We start from the raw sequence: 21,966 nt of genomic DNA on the forward strand, positions 1-21,966 counted from the left end.
TGGCCCGAATCACTCTTTTTCAGGCATTCTGGTGTACCGCCCCCCGGGAAGGCTCTATGATTTTACTCCTACTCTTATGGAAGCCCTAACCCATCTTGCACTCAGAAAAACACGAATTGTAATGCTAGGCGACCTAAATGTCCATTTCAACGACCCCCTCGATAAAGAGGCGGCTGACATTAAATCAGAGTTATTCTCTCTAAATTTAGAGCTAAAAAACATTGACCCAACACATCAGCAAGGTCACTTACTAGACCCAGTATTTGGAAACTGGAAGGGAGTTCAGACTTTTCCTCCTCAGCCAATACCCTGGTCTGATCACTTCATAATTCCTATAGTACTTCAACTAGAAAAGACTGAACAGCATATACAAAACTCACAGCGTTTCAAACGCAGGAGATGGAAAAACTTCTCTATTGATTCCTTTGAAAAAAATCATCCTTGATGCAGGCCCTCCTAAAGGTTCTGATTGTGAGACATCATATGCTCACCTACAAGACTGTATCACGAAAGCACTGGACACTACTGCGCCTATTCGCACTATAACTACTGCCACGAGAACAAAAAAAACGGCCCCGTGGTTTAGTCAGGAGCTCCAGTCTGCGAAAACAGCTTGTAAGAAGCTCGAAAGAGATTGGCGCACGGATTTCTGCCCTGAAATCAAGGCCCGATATAAAAAAGCACAAAAAGAATATTACAAAAAGGTACGCCTATCCAAAGCATCTTATTACAATAACCGAATTCTGGAAGCTGAAAACTCCTCGAAGGAGCTCTTCCAGATTTACAAAGAAATCTCTATAGTGGATGCTAATCCCACCTCCCACAATGACTCAGTGGAAACCTGCAATAAAATTGCTAAGTATTTTTCGGTTAAAATTACAAACATCTATGTGAACTTCTCCAATAATATAAAACCTGGCATTGATTTTGTAGAGAATGTAGACCACACACGCACTGAACCTTGCCTATGTGCGTTTTCTGTACCTCCCGCTGTAACTCTGATAAAAATGTGTAAAAGTATCAAATCTGGTTCTCCGCGAGATCCTGCGCCACCTAAAATTTTAACTGCGAGTCTCTCGGTCCTAGAGCCCCACTTTAGACACTTGCTTCAAATGTCTTTCTCTACGGCCTGTCTACCGGCAGACTGGAAAAAAGCCATAGTGTTTCCCATCAAAAAAAACCCAACATGAGTCAGGACATAATGGAGAACCTACGACCGATCTCCCTGCTGCCCTATCTTGCTAAACTAGCAGAGAAAGTAGCTAATGCCCAACTCACGGCCCATCTTGAAGCCCAAAACGCCTTCCACACCTCACAATCGGGCTTTAGGTCTGGCTTCTCCACAGAGACAGCACTCTTGAGAGCTACTGAAACTCTGCGGGAAGGAGCAGACGAGGGCAAGACCATGGCTTTGATCATGCTGGACCTGAGTGCCCGTTTGACACTGTAGCACATTCCATTCTGCTACAGTGTCTAAACAGAGCGGGGGTCACCAAAGAGGCACTGGGTTGGCTGAAAGCTTTCCTTACCAACAGGAGCTTTCAGGTCCAAAGGGGAAGCTTTCTTTCGGACAGCATGTCTTTAGAACAGGGGGTGCCTCAGGGCTCTGCCCTGAGTCCCACCCTGTTCAATTTATATATGGCTCCACTGGCAGAGGTAGTCCAATCGTTCGGCGTAGAGCTTGTCTCTTACACCAACGATACTCAACTTCTGATCTCCCTGTCACAAGCTCCCTCCTCCGCGGCTGACAACTTTAAATCATGCATGTGCAAGCTTGCTGCATGGATGAATGAGCACTGCCTCAAATTAAATGGAACAAAAACCGAGGTGCTCATAATAGGTGGGAACAACACAAAATGGACCAACAACTGGTGGCCCACTTGTTTGGGACCCGTACCTACTCCCAGTCAGGAAGCCAAGAATTTGGGTGTCTGGATAGACAATAAGCTATCCTATGACAGCCATGTCAAAAAAACAGTAGGGAAGTGCTTTGGATTCATGAAAACTCTCAACCGTACCCCGGATCTCTTACCGATAAGTTCCAGGCGTACCATGACTCAGGCACTTATTACTTCCCGTATAGATTACGGGAATGTGCTGCTGCTGGGCACTTCAGAAAAAAACATGAGGAAATTACAAGTCCTGCAAAATTCAGCTGCACGTCTTGTGCTAAGACTCCCCCGTAGAGCTCCCTCTAGACCCTCCCTGGCTGCCCTTCATTGGCTGCCTATTGGCAAGAGGATACTATTCAAAGCGCTCCTCTGGTGCCACAGGATTATTCATTTGAAGGCCCCTCTCTACATGTCTGATCTAGCTACACTTTACGTACCTAATAGATCCTTACGGTCAACGGGCACAGGCCTGCTTAATACAACGCTCCCTAAAAAAGCTAGAATGGGTGGCAGATCCTTTCGCACTCTGGCAGCAAAAAAATGGAACACCCTTCCCATGCACATTAGACAAGAGAACGATGAGGCATCCTTCAGAAAAATGTTAAAAACCTATCTTTTTACAGATGAGGATGATTGGCGAGAGGCATTAGAATCCCCGAGGGGGGCGGCTATAGCGATACGGTTTCGCCTCATACAGTTCAAAATTCTACACAGGGCCTACTATACCCGAGAGCGTCTGTGGAGGGCGGGCCTGATTGGGTCCCCGGAATGTCTGAGATGTGGGGCGGAGGTGGGTACGTTGCTCCACACAGTGTGGTCGTGCTCCAAACTGGTTGGCTTCTGGAGGGGTGTATGGGGCTGTCTGTCGGAGGTGCTGGGTTGGACCCTTCCCCGTACCCACCGCCTGGGTCTTTTATACATCCTGGAAGGGGTTGGTGGTAATATCTATAAGCGACACCTGCTCCTCCTGGGGCTGATGGTAGCCAAAAGAGACATGGCCCGAGCATGGAAGGACGTGAGGCCCCCCCCCCCCCCCTGACTGCATGGAAGGCAGGCTTAGACTTTTGTATGGGCCTGGAGAGGCCAATCTTTGAGGCACGAGGATGCCCTCGTAAACACTTCAAAATATGGAAGAGGTGGGCGGACTACAGAGGGTTGACACTGGACCCCCCGGCGGACCCAGTGGAGGACCTGTAGCCCTATAAGCTCCTGCGAAACCCATTCCCGCACACACACTTGACACGTCAAAAGCTTCCGTCATCATGGTTCACACACGCATGCATGGGGTTAGGGAGGGTTGAGGGAGGGTTCAGGGAGTTGGGTGGGTAGATTATTGAAAAGATGAAGGTGGGGTTAATATTTTCGTGTATCCTTGATTCCATTGATTCCTTGTTTCAACGCTCAGATTTATATTGTGATTGTAATTACAATGCCTGGTGGTGTCGTCCTGAATGTGGGATGCCACTCTGATTCATATGCTCATCTTTATCAATAAAATTGTTGTGAAAAAAAACCTATCTTTTTACTCTTTAATTATCTGTCTCTGGATCCACATTGCAAAACTCTCTCTCCACAGCGCGGGGACATGCCGGGAGGCGTCACCAGGCGCTTTACAAACCCCAATAATAATAATAATAAATAAAAGGCATTGTCATTTACAATGCCAAAACGTAAACTCTCGCAAATGCGAGACCTATTGCTTGGCAAATGCTTGTTTTTGTTTGCAGTTTTATAGAGCGCGAACTCAGAAGGTGTTGAAGCGCTTTACATGCGCACCAGTTTCTACATAAAGACACATTCATTTTTGGTAGGCACAGGGAGATTAAGTGATTTTCCTAGAATCACAGAAAATTGAGTGATGCCGAGGCTCGCACCTGGTTCACTAGCTGCAAAGTCAATAGCTCTGGTCGTTACGCCACATCCTCTACTTTCTTCCCTTTCTCCTTTCTTCGCTTTCATACCGTTAAGTTAGACCGGCTTTTATTTCTTCGAATAAACCTTCACTGGTTTAAAGACTCTTCTGGCTGAAGCTAGGATTGTACCTATCTGTAAACAAGGCGCCGTTTTGACTTTCGGCACAAAAAGCCATTTTTAGCACACACAACCCCTTGCAGGACATGTTTCACAGTACGTTCACCTCTACGCCCCCCTTTCTCGCAGAGTTGGTACGGTCTGCGTATGCGCGACTCCCGGAAGTTGATAGCGTAACCTAGCAACGCAAAGATGTCTGAGAGGTGAGAGCTGGAGCGAACTTGCGGAGACCGAATATATGTGATAGAGGGGCTTGAAGGCTTTTTTTTTTAGGTGGTGGGGCGCAGAGGGGCAACGAAAACTGAAAATCGTGTTTGGGGGGATTCTTACGTTTTTGGCAGGGGTAGAAGGCCTCTCTGAGAGAACCAATGCTGTTGGTAACCGTATTACTAGGTATGGGAACATTCATCGGGAGCATTGCTAAGGGAAGGTAGTAGATATCGGGGACTGTAGGGAGGGCTGGCCTACCAGACAGTTTTATGGGCAGACGCGAGCAAAACGGACTCTCAAAAAATGCATAGGGATAGCAGAGCAAACGTCGAAGCAGAAATCTGGTTTGAACGTTAGAATCAAAATGAGCCTAGGCGAGCCGTCGCGAAAGTAAGAGAATGCCCTTTAGCATGCAAAGAGCCTTAGTGTTTCATTTTAGTACTAACGGTTGGATATCTAATTTTTAGCAATATGAATACACGGATTGAACATTTTGGTGAGGGGTCTCTAAAAGGGGCGTGGTTTGTGCAATTAAGGGCGTGGCTTAACCGCATTACCTAAGTATCACCCTCTCTGAGCTTTTTGTTATTGCATCCAGATAAATAACACACCTACTGACATATACCTAACACTAGCCAGGTTTATCAGCTTTATCAATGGTTGTTAGTTGTTAAAGATAAGCAAGAAGCAACGATTTTTTGTGAATAATATTGGACATTTTTCCATACTGAAATTGTGGTCTCCATCACTCCTGTTACTTTCACTCTGTTCGACACCTACATCCTTTATCTAGCCGCATCTTGTCCATCTGTACATCTTACACCTCATCCATTTCCTCTCCATGGCCCTCTTTTCATCCTCTCCTGCATGTACTTCCTTGCAGCTCCTTCACTTCATCGCCCCACAAACACAAGAGAAACTTTATCACTTTCAAGCAATGCATTTTCTTTTACTTTCTCTTCATCAGTACTTTGACAACCATGTTCGTCCATCACACAGATTTACACAGAATGACAATTGCAACTGGAATAGGTGATCATTGCAGAAAGGCCATTGATTAGATGTGCATGTATTCTGTACACCTTTTTTGTCCCCTGACAGTCACTGTGAGAAACTCGAGCTGCCATCAGCCTCAACTCCAGAGCACTCAATTGTGGCCTGTTATAAACACCTGTTGGCGACTCAGTCCAACGTATGCAGTATTCAATGAGTAATATGCTACAAGTAAAAAAATGTAGAAGCACAACATCCTGGAAATAGGTAACACTCTTTGGGAACGCTAGATTAAGCAAAACATGCGAAATATAAACAGGAACTAAATGTCTGACATGTGTTACCTTATTTTTTTTTGCATTTGTGGTTCAGGAATTAATCAGGCTTTTCCCATAAAGTTAAGGAATTAAATGTAGAGCCCAATAGGGACCCTTTTTATTGTCTGTTTTTAAATTATTACCAGCTCTGAGACCTGGAGTGACCAGGCCCACTTAAAGTCCTCCATGAATAGTTTCTGAATATAAAACCCAAATGACCTGACAACGTTATGAGGCAGGAAAGAGAACATTCAGTTTTTAATGTTAATTATAGCTAATATTGTACGTGGGTCAAACATATACTTTACTGAACCATATACAAATACATTTTTGTCCTGTAGAACGCTCATAAAACTATTACTAAAAGGTGGTTCTAAGTTTGACATCAAAGAAAATGAGCCACTGTGTAATATAGTTCCATGCCGCGAATTACACAGTTTTCTCAAGAGGGAAACTAGGATTTCAGCTCAGCTTTCACAGTCTGCAATTCAGCCGCTGGACAACATCTCCTTCTCTCTCTAGTTAGTTCATAACCCGAGAATAACACACTGTGATTAAATATCATTAAGGACTTCAGTTAGTACATTATTCAATAGAGATGACTTGCAAAATATAGTTCTAGTGCAGAAATAGAGAGAGGCACTGGAGAATATAAAGTCTGCCATGTAGATTAATTAGTTGCAAACATTTGAACACCCACTGATAAAGCTCCGGAGTTATATATCAATGTTCAATGTCACTGACACCTTCAAAGTCATATTGATTTACTGAGCTCCTGAGCCTATAAAGTCTTTTGTTGATTATCTGAGAGACAGTATAAAGAGAAGTAAGGCTCCACACAAGGTGAGTAGAAGGATGCTTTAATCAGACCGGTCACAGGAACTCCCCAGCAGCAACTGCCGAAGTAGGAACACATCTCACAACAATGTTCCACACAGGGAACGTTCATGCACTCAGATTCCTAGCTCATAGGAACTAGATCCCAACACACCTCCCCTCCTTCAATAAAAAGACAGAGAAAGAAAAGAACAGAAAAGAAGATAAAGAAAAACAAAGACAGAAATATAAAGACCTCAGACATCAGCATATTATAAACAAGAACCAAACAAAATATGATTAATTTACTGCATATTATAATCATGAAACTTGACCGGTAAGCGTTTTGTCCTGGATGACACTCTCTTGGGAGGAGTACAACTTGGAAGAACAATTTCACCTCTATCAATAACATCAGAGGACACGGAAGGAAAACAAGTGCCCATTCTTCTGTTGACCTCATCAACCATAGATTTAGGAACAATGGAAATGCAAGATTTATTCCACACCCTACCATCCATCAACACCACCACTAGTTCCTTCACAGCAGACACCCTTTTTGGAGACGAAAAACGAGACTCGCCTTTTCGGAGAAAACCGGGTTTTTTTAATCTTACCCAATCACCCACCTTAACATTCAGGGATCGACGCACAGCAGGCCTAGTATCATACTTCAACTGAACAGCTGCTCTGACATCAGTCATCCCAGACAATTTACAGGAATCGACCATTCTCCTAGACATCCACTCTTTATTCAGTTTGGAACCTGCAACCCTTCCCCGAAGCAAAGTGAACGGGGCAACACCAGTGCTAATATGAGGAGTAGTTCTCACAGCCCACAACATGTCACAAAGAGCTTTGCGCCAATGCAACCCATTCACCAAAGCAAGTTGCACCTGTTCCTTGACAACCCGGTTGAAGCGTTCAACTAAACCATTACTACGTGGGTGATAAAGTGATGTACAAACATGCTTAATACCCGCGTCCTTAAAAAATCCCTGCATTTCAAAAGAGGTTAACCGAGTGCCGTTATCAGAGACCAGCTCTTCCGGAATAAACCCTCCCTAAGAAAAACATCAAGAAAGAAACCAATGATGGATGACGAGTTGGCATTATCAACAAATCTTACCTCAGGCCATTTAGACATGTAATCAATGAGAACAAGGGCATACTTGGGAGAACAACCAAAGAGACCAAAAGGACCAGCAATATCAAAAGCCAGTTTTGACCAAGGTTAATTCTATACCACGATAGGTTCAACAGGAGAAGGTCTTGTCACTTGAGACTTGTCACTAGTGACACATGTACAACAATCACGCACAAAATGTTCCACATCTTTATCCAGTGCTGGCCACGAAAAATCTTGTCTAACCCTACGCTTCATAGCACGAATGCCAGGATGGCCTTCGTGAGCCAAATCAAGAATTCTGTTCCGAATGGAAAAAGGAACCACAAGTAAACCACCCCTATGTAATATGCCATCCACGACAGACAATTCGTCTTTGACTCTTTTAAAAGGAACCAATTCAGAAGGATAATCCTTATCACACGGCCACACACCAGATAAACAGTCAATTACCTTCAAAACCACGTTATCTTCAGTTACTCCATCCAACCATTCTCGCAAAGAAAGAGCATAACCAACAGTGTCATATGAAGAAAACACACCACACACCATTTCCAAATCATCACACTCAAGAATATCATTCTCAGAACAAAGGGGCAATCTAGACAAACAATCAGCAACATGATTTTTAACACCGGGCACGTACTCAAGGCGTTAACAGAACTCTTGCAACCTGAACTGCCATTTAGCAACTCGTGATGTAGCCCTACCACCCCCCTTTGTAGTGAATAAGTCAACTAAAGGTTTGTGGTCGGTCCTCAAAATGAATTCATTTCCCCATAAAAAGTTTTTGAAGTGCTGCACACCCCACCACAGACCCAAGGCTTCCTTCTCAATAGTTGAATAAGTGCCTTCTGCACCCCTCAGTGTTCTAGAAGCGAAAGCAATTGTTTCTTCACGACCATCACTTCTTTTTTGAAGAAGAACAGCACCTAGACCCACATTGCTAGCATCAGTTGAAATAATGCATAAGTCATTAATATTGAACAATTTAAGTGGACTTGCTTGTTTTCTCATTCTTGATTGACACAAAATTATTCTGACAATCCTCATCCCTTACAAATTTGACATTTTTTTTAAAGCAAATTGTGCATAGAAGCAGTTTTGGTGGAAAAGTTGTTGACAAATTTAGAATAATATTCTACTAGCCCCAAATATGAACAAAGCTGATCCCTATTCGTGGGCATGGGTGCATTTTGAATCGCATCCATAATCTTAAATTTAGCTTCGATACCTTTGTGAGAAATGTGGTGACCTAAATAATCAACACCATCTTGCAAAAACTTACATTTGTCAGCACTCCATGTTAAACCACTAGCCTTAATGATACTCAAAACATGTTTAACCCTCTCATCATGCTCAAGTTCAGTTTTCCCATGTATGAGAATATCATCCTGAAAGAACACAACTCCAGGAATATCCTTAAATAAGTTTTTCCTCAATCGTTGAAAAACAGCCGAAGCTGAGGCAAGGCCGAAGGGCATACAAATGTAACGGTAAGCGCCTTCAGGAGTAACAAAAGAGGTCAAATGCCTAGACTCTTTGCTAAGCTCAATCTGATGGTACGCAGAAGAAATATTGAGGGAAGTAAAGAATCTGGCACTGTCTAAAGTGGTCAACAATTCATTGATATTAGGGAGGGGTTGACGGTCGACCCAGATGTTAGCGTAAGGTCACGTAAATCAACACACATTCTCAGACAATTGTCTGATTTCCGTGCCAAAACAATTGGTGCGAGCCACTCAGAACCCTCGATGGGCTCAATTACCCCGGCCGCACACAACCGTTCCAGTTCTTTCTTAAGTTCAGGACGAAGACTCAAAGGTACCTTGCGAACCTTATGCGCAACAGCCTCAGCATCGTTCCTGAGAACAATCTGGTGTTGGAAACCTATAAGTTTTTCAAGCTTCCCGTCGAAAACTTCAGGAAACATACATTCCCACTTGACACCAGACAGTTGGGTCACGATATGAAAAGAAGAAACAGGAACAGAATTATAAAATTCGCTTCGGGAAATCACCATATCAGGATGATTGGGATCCAGCACAATGTTTAAATTACCCTGATCATCCCACCCTAAAAGATTGGCTCCCTCTTTGACCACAAATATAGTACCAGAAGCAAGCTCAGAATGAAATTTGAGATTAGCAACAAATTTCCCTAAAACTTCAACCCGTTTGCCACCATACGCAAAGATTTTTATACAAGATTCCCCAAGTTGCACATTACTTAACATGTCATAATCCGTAGCATTAATTAAGGTAAAAGGAGAACCAGAATCAGCTAGAAAGGTCAGACAGGTATCATCACAGAAACTTTACAGGAAGGTAATTTTCTTTTGTGAACACCCCCCAAAGCAGCTAATTCTACCACACCATCTCCAAGAAATGCAGAGGAGGACAGCATAAGCAATTCATAGCACTCTTCGTCAGAGTCATCAGTAATGGTTTTCACAATTTGATCCTGATTTCTCTTGGTGGAGGCGACTTTGCACATCCTAGAATAATGGCCCTTCTTTCCACAGTTATAACAAGTCTGATTTAGTGCAAAACAAAACTTAGCATTGCCAAGATGAGTAGTACTACCACAACGGAAACATATTACATCCTTAGGTATAGCCTTGGATTGGTTAGAAGTCACAACAGAGGAACGTGGAACTCCAGAAGCAGGCTTAATAACAGACGGCAGCTTGGTGGGTTTGGAAGTGGATTTCAAAAGTTTAACCTTGGCGGAAGAGGAAGGATTGCTCATCTCTTTCACGCAAAACTGAGAATGTTCAATAGATCTGGCAAGAGTTAGCGCAGTTTCTAAGTCAGGATCATCAGACGATAGCAGCTTCCCCTGAATTTTTTGTTGGAGGTCTTCTCAATCAAATGATCCCGGATGATTTCATACCTAAATTCCCTGTAATTACAATTGACCGCAAGAATTCTGAGCGCAGCCACAAAATCATCAATCGATTCACCAGGAATTTACGCTCGCTGAAGAAATTTGTGTCATTCAAGAACAATGTTCCTTTTTGGACTAAAATGTTTGTCCAGGGTTTTGACGACTGTGGCATACTCATCCACCAACAAGGAATCACCACTGTCCCCACCAGTCACTAAAGTGCTCACAGTTTCCATGGGTAGAGTTTTTAAGACACTTCTGCCTTCAGCCCCAAGATTATAAATCAATAAGGCCTTCTTTTTTTAGAAGTAAAAGTCTCTCCGTCGATTGCCTCCAAGTAAGCCTCAAATGTGTCTTTCCAATTATCCCATTTTACAGGAGGCGTACCTGCAGATTGTAAAAAGGGCGGAGGTGCTATAACGTGATCCATATTGGCACGTGGTTGAGTTGCTGCCCCACACAAACAATGAAAAACAATCTTATAACAATGAATGTAACAAATTAATCAATAACAGACCAATTGTACATGTAACAAGTGTAACTGTGCACATCAGTGAAAATGTAGCGCAAAGCCGGTGCTACTGTGTGCATCAACGAGGTTGTTATGGACCCAACTGTACATGTAGCAAGTAAAACAGTGTGCATCAGTGAAACAGAAACGCAATGCCAAAGTTAATGTCACAAACTAAACTGATGAACACGCTGAATTGAAACTGTGCGCATCAGTGAAGTTGTTATATTGCTAATTAAGCCACTGAATGCGCGGAATTGAAGCTGTGCGAGGTTGCTATGACAATGGTAACCTAAAATGGCCGCACGCAGCGTCAGCGTCAGGCAGAACGTGCAGGGCAAGGTCAGGTAATGCGGTGATGCGAGAGCAGGAACGGCTCAATCGCGTGTAAGGAGCAAATTGAAGAAAAGTACCTGAAATATTGACCACGCAGACTTCCAAATAACCAGGAACAAAGGAGACTACTACCACCACATACGACTGACAGTCTAGGATCACAAAAGGGTGCGAACGGTGGTCATAGGAAGTCTTCAGAAAATCGATCGAACGACAGCTGGTCGCGGCACTTCAATCCGATGGTGGGGAGGCTGGAACCGGCATCAACGTCGCCAATAAAGAGAAGTAAGGCTCCACACAAGGTGAGTAGAAGGATGCTTTAATCAGACCGGTCACAGGAACTCCCCGGCAGCAACTGCCGAAGTAGGAACACATCTCACAACAATGTTCCACGCAGGGAACGTTCATGCACTCAGATTCCTAGCTCATAGGAACTAGATCCCAACACAGTATTACGCCCTTAACTCTGATTTCTAACAAAACACTTTTAGTTGGAGATTTTATTGTTTGAATCAATGACCCTTCAGTAAAAAAAACTCAGGATCGAGTAGAGTTCTGTAATGCTATGGGACTTTCACATTTAGTGAATGGGGATTCAAACAGTTAGTAAATGGCCCTGCACATGTTAAAAACCTCACTCTTGACCTGATTTTCTCTTGCTCCAATTTGTGTACATTTCACTAACTTGTGAACATTTCTACATAAAAAGCACCTGGGAAAGAGCTCGATAACGCTCCGATAAAAAAGAGATGAAACAATTCAGGCGGTGAAATCCTTGATTACTTTTCCCTTATTCATGAAAATTTGATAAAACAAGACCATCTTAAGCTATGGAACAATCCATCTCTTCCGATTATATTTCATGACTTGGCTGTTGGTAGATGGGAAGGATTTGAATTGAGAGATTAGGCCAGCTGTATGACCATACAGGTTTCTCTTCTTCTGCATTTTTACGATATTCTTTTGGTCTTCCGCATCAGGGCGTTTTAAAATATCTGCAAATTAGAGACTACTTTTTGAAACAGCAACTGTCACAACTACCACATTCTCATGCATTTATAATGTACCTTCTAAAACCCTCACATAAAGCTAGAATAAGCATTACGTATCTACATTTTTGTCATTTGAGAAGTACGGATACTGGCTATGTAGCGAATAAATGGAGTCGGCTACTTGGTATGGCTACGGATGCTTCTGAGTTTTTGCTGGCTTTTGAGACTTTAAATAATTCCATACATTCTGACAATATAAAGTTGCAGCAATTCCGCACTATCTGTATGCTATATTATACTCCTGAGAAGATCTGTAAATGGCAACTACCAGCGCAGGGATCTCTCTGAGGTGGGGTTGATAAGACATGCTGTCCTAAGTGTGGTCAAAGGGGTGCTGATATTCTTCATATGTTTTATATCTGCTCTATGTTACGGGACTTTTGCGAAAAGGTCACACAATATGTTGGTCAATGTGTAGGATTTAGCGTATCCTTTACTACGAAAGAGATAATGTTGGGGTTAAAGGTGTATGATAATCTTGCTATCAGGAGTTTTTTATCTATTGTGTTAGTAGCTGCTCGTTTGTGCATTGCGAGAGAGTGGATCTCGCCGAATCCTCCTACTTTCTTTGATTGGCTGGCATTTATGAAATATATTTATGAAATAGAACAAGCACGAGCCAAAACAAGATCTATATGTGCCTTGCAAAAATGTGGTTGAATATGGCAATTCTTTGAGTAAAAATGGCGGTTATTATGATTTATGTCTAATTATAGACATTTTTGAATTATTATTTGTGTTTCAGGACCTAACGATTTTAATTTTATTGAAAATGTAGGTTATGATGCTATAGTCTATAGCATCATAACCTACATTTTCAATAAAATTAAAATCGTTAGGTCATAGTACTTGTTATGATTATTTCTTTTTTTATCTCTCATATCTCTCTTTTTGTATATGACTCTTAAACATATTGTACCCTCTGTCAAAATGTTAAAAATGCATTTAAAAAAAGAAACAATTCAGGGCCTGCTCTTTCACACTAATGCCCCTAAATCATTGTGCACAGATAGGATGGGACATTGTGAATATGAAAGTATTTCATTATTATATTTTTTAATGATGTAAATTCTTGATCCGGTGACGTAATGGCCTACGGGCATTTATCAAGCTCTATAAACCACAAATCAAATCAGATAGAGGGCACAGGGTCATGATTGTTTTGAGAAGGTGTGCTGATCACATATCACAGGCTAGGTCAATCTGTCGCTTTTATAAGAAATGTTTCTACTAAAACATTAGTATAGTTTACTTCCAAAATAGTCTAAGCACAAAATACAATACATATTTACTGAAAAGACAATCTAGCAAATTATATGGTTTACAATGCATCTGTGCTGTTTTATGTAGTACAACGTGAAAAGCTGGTGCACTCTTTTTTTATGTTACATCATTGGCCTCCCCAACCTAACAAATACAAGAATCTCATGCTAAGCCCCTCACACCAATCCCAGTAAAAATCACAGAAAGGAGATTCCAGGACTTTCTCAGGTTGCGTGCTTCCAAACATTTATTTGTAAAGCACAGCTTGGCTTCAGACTTCAGACATACTTATACTTGCTTGTATTTATTTGAGCTGCCATCTCAACGAAGAGGTTCAAGTAGAAAATGCTGATTAGATTTTAGTTATAGCCATATGTGTCGTACTTGCCAGGTATCCAATAGGTCATTGCATTTGCTAGAGCCTGACATTTAGCTCAAGCCATCCATGGGCTTTTCAGTGAGGTACAGTGCAGCAGTGAACCACTATGGTAAACTGCTAGTGGAATATTGATCAGCAGGGGCATCCGAATGCGACCAACAGAGGTTCTGTAACAAGTAGGTTACTGTCAACTACTCTTATCAACCGATTCGATAAATCGTTTCTGGTGGGAAAAAGATGCATATGCGCATGGGTAAAATGCCCTGCTTGGTATTGTTTAGCACAAAGCACCCGGAGTTCATCTCAGCATAAAAATATGTTCTGCGGATTCAATGGACTCTTATGTCTCTACATCCCTCATTCCTAGGAGATGCAACACGAGCTGCAGGTGGCCACTTCTGCATTCCTGCTTTCTGCATGGCTAATGCACTGCAATGTGCAATTTTGATGGGACAGAATGTCCGTTACCACCATTTCTGATTTTGTCCAGCATTTAAAAGCAAGATTGTCCCTATTTAGGCCCTTTAAGGACATTGCTACAAAATGTTCTTCCATGAGCCACATGGGGATGAGGAGCCATGGAAACCAGCGTATGCTATAGCAGTGGACTTTCAAGCTGCTCGAGTTTGCAAGGCCAGCGACTAAAAGCGAGCACAGGAGCCGAAGTTCCAGCCCCATCCTCCTTCTGAATCATCAAAGATTCTTTATGATTTGGTACCTGGGGTCCATGAATATGAAACCATGTGTTTTCAAGTGGCTGTTATAATAGCCTCCAATGGCACCAATTTCACTGGCAGAATTCTGGATTTTCAGACAGTGTCACACGAAAACATAACTTTCAATCCTATACCAGTTTACCATAAATCTCAATATGCATATATTTGGAGACGCCCTGTTAGGTGTAAATGGAGGCACATATGTTTTGCAAGGCCTCACACTGACAGGTGCATGACTGCCACTTCTGCCAATATTCCTGTCAGCTCAGCTGGTGAGGATGGGCTGCTTCATTGATAAAACCGCAGAGGGCTGGTCAACGGGTCTAATAACCTGGCTGTGATTTGAGCTAGTGAGTCCCATTTCAGAGAAGCATTTGATCTGAGAGAATTACAATGATCAGACAAATCAACAGACCTGAGCCTTTTTGAATTGTCTGCTGCATTTGATACAAATGGCATATCTCTCTTGAATTGGTGGGGGGAAGAGGGTGTGGTGGGGAATCCCGGGTGTTTCTTTGAATTGGTGCTGACTTTGCCTATCAGCCCGATTTTCAGCAGTTTGGCTGTGCCACTTTTGAGTCCAAAGTTGGCACTTTTCAGTATGGAACCCCATAAAGATCAATGCTCTCACCAATGTTCTTCAATACATACATGGGACTATTATTTTCTCTAATTGAAAACTTGGTACAAATATTAATACATCTTACATCTTTTTCTAATGATCTCTCTTAATGAAATCTCTATTGGAATAAATGCATGAATGCAATCAACTATTGCATGGGAGGGAAGTGGCAAACATAATTCTACAAAGACAGAGATTATGGTCACTCCTCAACCTTATTTCTGGCACTCAGTGCTGTGGATGGCTGACTTGGTATTTTTTCCATTCAGGCATTCCAGGTTCGTAACGCTGGAGTCCTTTATAATTCGACATTATCAGCGCAATCGCAGCTGGACATTGTAGTCAAGTTAGGACATTTCCATTTGCGAGCACTTTGTCAATTATTAGCTTGTTACCCTCAGAGGGTCAGTGTAGGTGTAGCCCTGATCTCTTCATGTCTTGATTGAACCTCATGGAATCTACTTCAAGTGTAGCTCTGCTCCTGTTTCTGGCTGTTTGTTTAAAGAGATTTCAAAATGCAGCAACAAATCGTGTTTGGAATTGAACAGAGAGCATGTTGATTGGCTTCCTTTGCAACAGCAAACAGACTTCAAGATATTGTTTAATAACAGTCAATCCTTCTACCTCTTATAAAAAGGTCCGCCTTTCAGAATAAAAGTGTCTAAATTACCTTTTGTAGGTCTCTCCTATTTTCAAATTCATTCCTGATCAAAAAGGTAATAAAGTAGTAGAGCACTTAGATCTTTATCTGTGCTGCTCCATGTGGACTTCATTGCTTCTTTTTTTTTCACAACAAATTGTATTATTCATTGATCAGGCAGAGGCATAAATGCAGCGTTCCACAGTCAGGAGATCACTGCTCAGTAGCAATACACGTTTCAATATCTTGAAAGCCCAAGCAATAAAACAAACCACCCACAACCACCCAACAACCCCACTACCCACCCTTTATCCCTCCCTAACCCATTGCACGTGATCACAACAAGCCTCCTGTAGGTATCAAAACTAAGCCCGGCGCCATGCATCTCTCTAGGCCTGGAGTCCTTCATCTAGAGTAGGATCGTCATCAGGATCAACTGGAGGCTCCAGAGTCAGCCCCCTATACTCAGCCCAACGCTTCCAGATTCTGTAATGTTTCCGAGGGCATCCTCTGGCCTCAAACACCGGGCGCTCCAACCCCATAAAATAGTCCAGTCCAGCCTTCCACGCATTCAGGGGGGGAGCGCGTTCATTCTTCCATGCCCGTGCCAGGTCCCGTTTGGCCACCACCAAGCCCAAGAACAAAAGGTGACGCTTGTAAGCATTACCGCCCACACCCTCCAACACGTGTAGAAGGCCCAAGCGAGGGATACGGGGAAGATACCAGCCAAGCACCTCCGACAGACAGCTCCACACACCATTCCAGAACCTAGTCAGAGCAGCACACGACCAAACAATATGCAGCAGGATACCTCTCTCGGCTCCACAGCGTAGGAACTGCGGGGACCCAATCAGACCCGCCCTCCACAGTCGCTCCCGTGTATAGTAAACTCTATGTAAGTATTTGAATTGGATCAGTCGGAGTCGTACCGCAATAGCGGTCCCACGCGGGGACTCCAGTGCTTCTCTCCAATCGTCCTCATCCAGGGGACCGACATCCCCTTCCCAGGCACCCTTTAACGATAGCAGGGAGGAGGAGCAGTGAGTCACTAGCATTTGATAGATACGGGACACCTTTTTATCTCCGAGGTCCCCCATGAATATCTTCGCTTCTACAGGGCTGGACTCCGGCAGCGTCTCCAAGCCGCCGATGCTAGGGGCGAGCGCGTGACAGAACTGTAGATACCTAAAAAATTGGGTCTTGGGCATGTGGAACTCGTCTCTCAACTCCTGGAATGATTTAAGGGTTACACCGGACATAACGTCTCCAAGCGATGAGATCCCGATTGAATCCCATCCGCTAAAGCCCGGCAGCGAGGCCAGCGCGGGGAGTCGTCCGTTATGCCACAACGAGGTCTCCGCCGTCAACCGACCCCACCAGCAAATGCGACGCAGCACCTGCCTCCAAACCGTAAAAACCACTCGCGTGGCACACGGTAACCGCCTCCGGAGTCCAGCCGAGTACAAGATGGTGTGTACCGTGTTGTCTCCCATGAGCGAGCGCTCCAAAGCATACGCCGGGTCCCCTCCATCCCCGTACCACCACTCATTTAACACTAGCAAGTGGGAGGCCTGATAATAAGATAGCAAATCTGACGTAGCAAGACCACCACAATATGTGGATATGAAGCACGTACGCAGCGCTACTCTGGCAGCACCCCCGGCCCACAAGAAGCGGCCTAGGATAGAATTGACCTGCCGGAACCACTGAGGTGCTATCGGGTGCGGATGGTTCTGTAACTGATAGAGCAGGCGCGGAAGTGCGACCATTTTAAAAATCGTAGACCGTCCATAGATGGTAAGAGGCATCCGAGACCACGTTTTAATATCCGTTTGGACCCTCTCCCAAACCGGCAGCACATTCCGCTCCCACGAGGTCACTGCGGACTCGGACATGAACACTCCAAGATACGTTATACCCCCTATTCGCAAGTCCGACGCCCACGAGCCCGCGCTCGACCCATCCCCTAGCACCCATAGAGTGGACTTATGCGGGTTAAGATAGAGGCCCGACACCTCACCAAAGACACGCATGATTTCCAACACTCTGGGGCCTGATCTATCTAAATTCGTAAGAAAAAAGAGGACGTCGCCCGCGTAGAGCGCGATCCTATCAGTAAGTCCCGCATTCCACACGAAGCCTCGTAGTTGAGCGTCGATGCGCACCCAGGAGGCCAGGGGCTCCATATCCAGTGCAAATAAATATGGAGACAGTGGGAATCCCTGACGGGTCCCCCTGCTGATGGGAAATCTCTCTGACACCGCACCCGAGACACGCACAGACGCCGTAATGTCAGTATACAGTAACCGGACATATGAAATAAACACCGGACCTAAATTGAGATGGGGTAGGAGCGCGAACAGATATGTCCAACTCACCGACTCAAAGGCCTGCTAAGAGCAGGGCCGCCCGCTCTCCAGTGGCCCCCATTGCATCTATAGCCGTCTGTGCTCGTCGTATATAGTGCCGTGTCGACCTCCGCGGCATAAAGCCAGCCTGATCTGGGTGCACCAGATCGGCCACGTGGGGGAGGAGACGGTTCGCCAGTGCCTTAGCCAGCAGCTTGGCCTCAACATTGAGCAATGAGATAGGACGATATGAGTCATGTCGGTCGGGGGGCCTGCCCGGCTTCTGAAAAACCACTACCTCCGCATGGCGCCAGTCCGCTGGCAGCTGTCCCTGCCCCCGCGCTGCCTCCAGCACAGTTCTGTAGTGGGACCCTAGTTGGAGATGGAACTTCTTATAGAACTCACACGGGAAGCCACTCGGCCCGGGCGCCTTCCCTGCATTGAGCTGCCCCAGCGCGTCCCCCAACTCCTCCGCCGTAAGGGGGAGGTCTAATGCCGCTCGCGTCTCAACGGAGATCATCCGAGGGGGGAGGTCGACAATAAATTTATCAACCGCATCAGCCGGGAGGCATTCCTGCGGCGCATATTGCTCTGCGTAGTAACGAGCAAAACTAACCGCCAAATCCGCCGGGTCCGTAATGACTTCATTGCTTCTTTATCTGTGAAGGATTCGGGACATAGTAGTTTTGGAAAAATAAAACAGTGCCTTTCCCCTAAATAAATATAATACACAGCTTTCTAACAAGTTCATTTAGAACTACAGTCCCACCATCATTGTTTATCATTTCAAATTTGTAAGTTAAATGCTATGTGTTCACCTAGTAATTGAAACAAAAAATGTAGTTATGGAATTTGTTTGCTTATATTTCCCAAAAATACCTTTTCTATATGTATTGACTTTTTGATTCTTTCGAAATATTATAATACCATAGATTGCTTATTGAATGTTGAAGGCATTTGTTTTCTATCAAAGTTTCTTTGGGAGTAGATATGGTTTATCAATATATTAGATATTTTGTATTGTATTGTAATTGCATTTATATAGCGCCTACTACCCCTGATGAGGCGTTGAAGCTCTTTTTCGGCAAGTAGTACGCTACTCTGGAGCCTACAAAGGATTAGTGGTAAATTAGTATAGTAAAAATATGAAAGTAATTTGAGCGTTGGATATGTTAGTCAGTTATGTTGATTGAGACGGATAGTGGAGGGATAGAAGAGGGTAAATGATTTGCATTTATATAGCGCTTGATATCCTTGATGGGGCGTGAATCGCTTTTTCGGTGAGTAGCACGCTACTTTGGAACCCAAAAGGATTAGTGGTGAATTAGTATAGTGAAAACATGAAAGTAATTTGAGTGGTGGATATCTTAGTCAGTTATTTGGATTGAGAAGGATAGTGGAGGGATAGAGAAGGGAAAAATGTTTACATTTATATAGCGCTTGCTACCCATGATGGGGTGTTTAAGTGCTTTTTCGGCGAGTAGCTAGCTACTCTACAACTCATACAGTGATAGTGGTGGATTAGTTTAGTGAAATATGAAATTAATTTGAGTGGTGGATATGTTAGTCAGTTATTTGGATTGAGATGGATATTGAAAGGGTAGAAGAGGTAAAAAGGTTTGCATTTAAATAGGTCTTGCTACCCCTGATGAGGTCTTGAAGTGCGTTTTCGGTGAGTAGCATGCTACTCCTTAACCCATAAAGGATTAGTATTGTGAAATATGAAATTGATTTAAGTGGTGGATATGTTAATCTGTTATTTGGTTCGAAAATTATAGTCAAGGGATAGAAGGGAAGGATTTAGATTTTTTTTAAATTTTTTATATTTTGTTTGTTTGTTTTGGAGCTCATAGTAGTAGGAAGAGGCTTGGGATGAGTAATGGGAGGTGGAGGGGGAAGAGTCAGAGGGAGAGTCTAGAAAGGCTTGTTTTGGCAGACCTGAATAGTAAAAAAGAGGTATGAGTTGATGCAAGAAGGGGTGTAGTAGGGAAGAGTCTCGAAACGGTTATTTTTGGGATCATAGTAGTGTTATGGGGTTTGAGATGGATGAGAGTGGAGTTAATGGATATATTGATAGAGGTATAGGGTGAGAAATAGGGCAGTGCATTGGAAAGAGTAGAACAAAGAGGTTTGAGATGAGTCAGATAGTATTTTGAAGAGAGTGCTTTTTATATGCTAAAAAGGTGCCCAACATTGGAATTAATCTAATGGTGTCCAAAAATAGGAAATGGATAAAGTGGGATTCAAAGGAGATGATGAAAGCCCTGCCAGACATACATAATTTGGGGGCTATTCACAAAGGTAATCTTACAGGTGAGTAAATCTACACATGTAAATTAACTCTTCCACTTTGTAGTAATTTTACTCTTTTAGGTTATCATCATTTACAAGTGTAAATTTACTACAAATAGTAGGCTTACATGTTTGAACCCAGTGAACTCCGGGCATGTGGCCTAATTTACATGTGCAAAGTTACTATTTTGGAAACAGGAGTCTTCTTGAGGGTCCACCATCACTTTGAAATCCACGAACCCTCTCTCCAAATGTAATATCTAAACTGAATATGAAACTGAAGCACTTTCTTCAGTCTATCTAAATGTATATAGAAATCCATTTGGGACCTGGCTTTCCATGGATAGCCATTAACCATCACGTTTCTGAATCTGTCCTCCTCAATAGGTGAAACCAATTTCCATAAATATCATATTGCCAGTGAAATTAAATATTTCTCAAAATTAGGGTCTGCCTCCACAAAATAATTTAAAGCAGAACTCATCACTGCCCAAATAATAACAAAATCATATGAAGTTTTATTTAAGATTATATTTTTGCAATGCACATGGAAGTTCTACGAAAAGAAATAAGTATTGTAGAAAATTCATAGTTTTTATCCCATTGATATGGCCTATGAAAATCAGGTCTGCATTTTTCCCAACAAAGGTTTTATGTAGGAGTTCCTAAAATGATGTTTTTTTTCCACTGACGTTTTGACTTCATCTTTTATTGTGGGGAAGTACTGTACCTATTCTGCCTGTTACAGCACTTAGATCTTTGCACGTTAAAATAAAATCTTGTTTTTTGAGATGTTGATTTTATAGCTGTTTATAGATCATCTGTCATAGTCATGATTGTGCATATTTTCCCTCCCTATGTTTTGAGGAATGGGACATCATCACCCACATACAATATATGTTGGGGCATCATCCAATCCAAGCATGCCATCTATCTGATTCTTCATTGAAATTGATTGTGCTAATCATTCCATAAAAAGTTTACAGTGACTACTCGACAGATCTCTGTAATCAGTCTCCTGAACTATGTGGGAAATTCCACGCTGCTCAAAGTTTGATAAAGACAATCCCGATTCATCATGTCGAATGTCTGTTCTGTACCTAAAAACAAAACTAGTATTGTGAGCTCTAAAAGTCTATTGATTCCAAAAGGCATTGTGTCTAAGCTGCTAGCACTCTTGTGGCTTTTCTTGGGATATGTCTTTTTTTAATCTAACCACATACGTTCTCGTTACCGTAATGTTCATGAGGATTTTATTATTCCTACTGAACAATGTTATAGTCTAAATTTAGGATGCAATGTACTCCTGACCTTTCTTTATTTTTTAAAGACAATAATAAGATGAAAGGCATGACTCTCCTAGTATTTAATGAAAGTCCTCCAGGATTTGATTAAATAGCTCCACTATATGTGGTTTACTCTGACTAAATATAGGTACCTCTTTGATATCACATCTTCTCCAAATGTTTACCTGCTCAGGAAAGATAATATTGCTTCCTCGATATCAGATAGTGTAGGCTCTAACAATAGTTT

The 21,966-nt window shown here is 43.0% G+C and overlaps 1 protein-coding gene across 2 annotated transcripts in view; it reads left to right on the forward strand.

Annotated features, from left to right (window-relative positions):
- Nucleotides 1–4,100: 4,100 nt before the first annotated feature.
- Nucleotides 4,101–21,966, forward strand: part of CCDC40 (coiled-coil domain 40 molecular ruler complex subunit) — an 808,572-nt gene continuing 790,706 nt past the window's right edge. For both annotated transcript variants that reach the window (XM_078654053.1, XM_078654054.1), the window contains exon 1: nucleotides 4,101–4,126. In XM_078654053.1, coding sequence (XP_078510179.1) covers nucleotides 4,116–4,126 — 11 coding nt within the window. In that variant the 5' untranslated portion in view covers nucleotides 4,101–4,115. The remainder of the gene's footprint in view (nucleotides 4,127–21,966) is intronic.

This window comes from Lissotriton helveticus, chromosome 7, assembly GCF_964261635.1.
Source record: "Lissotriton helveticus chromosome 7, aLisHel1.1, whole genome shotgun sequence".
Lineage (NCBI taxonomy): Eukaryota > Metazoa > Chordata > Amphibia > Caudata > Salamandridae > Lissotriton > Lissotriton helveticus.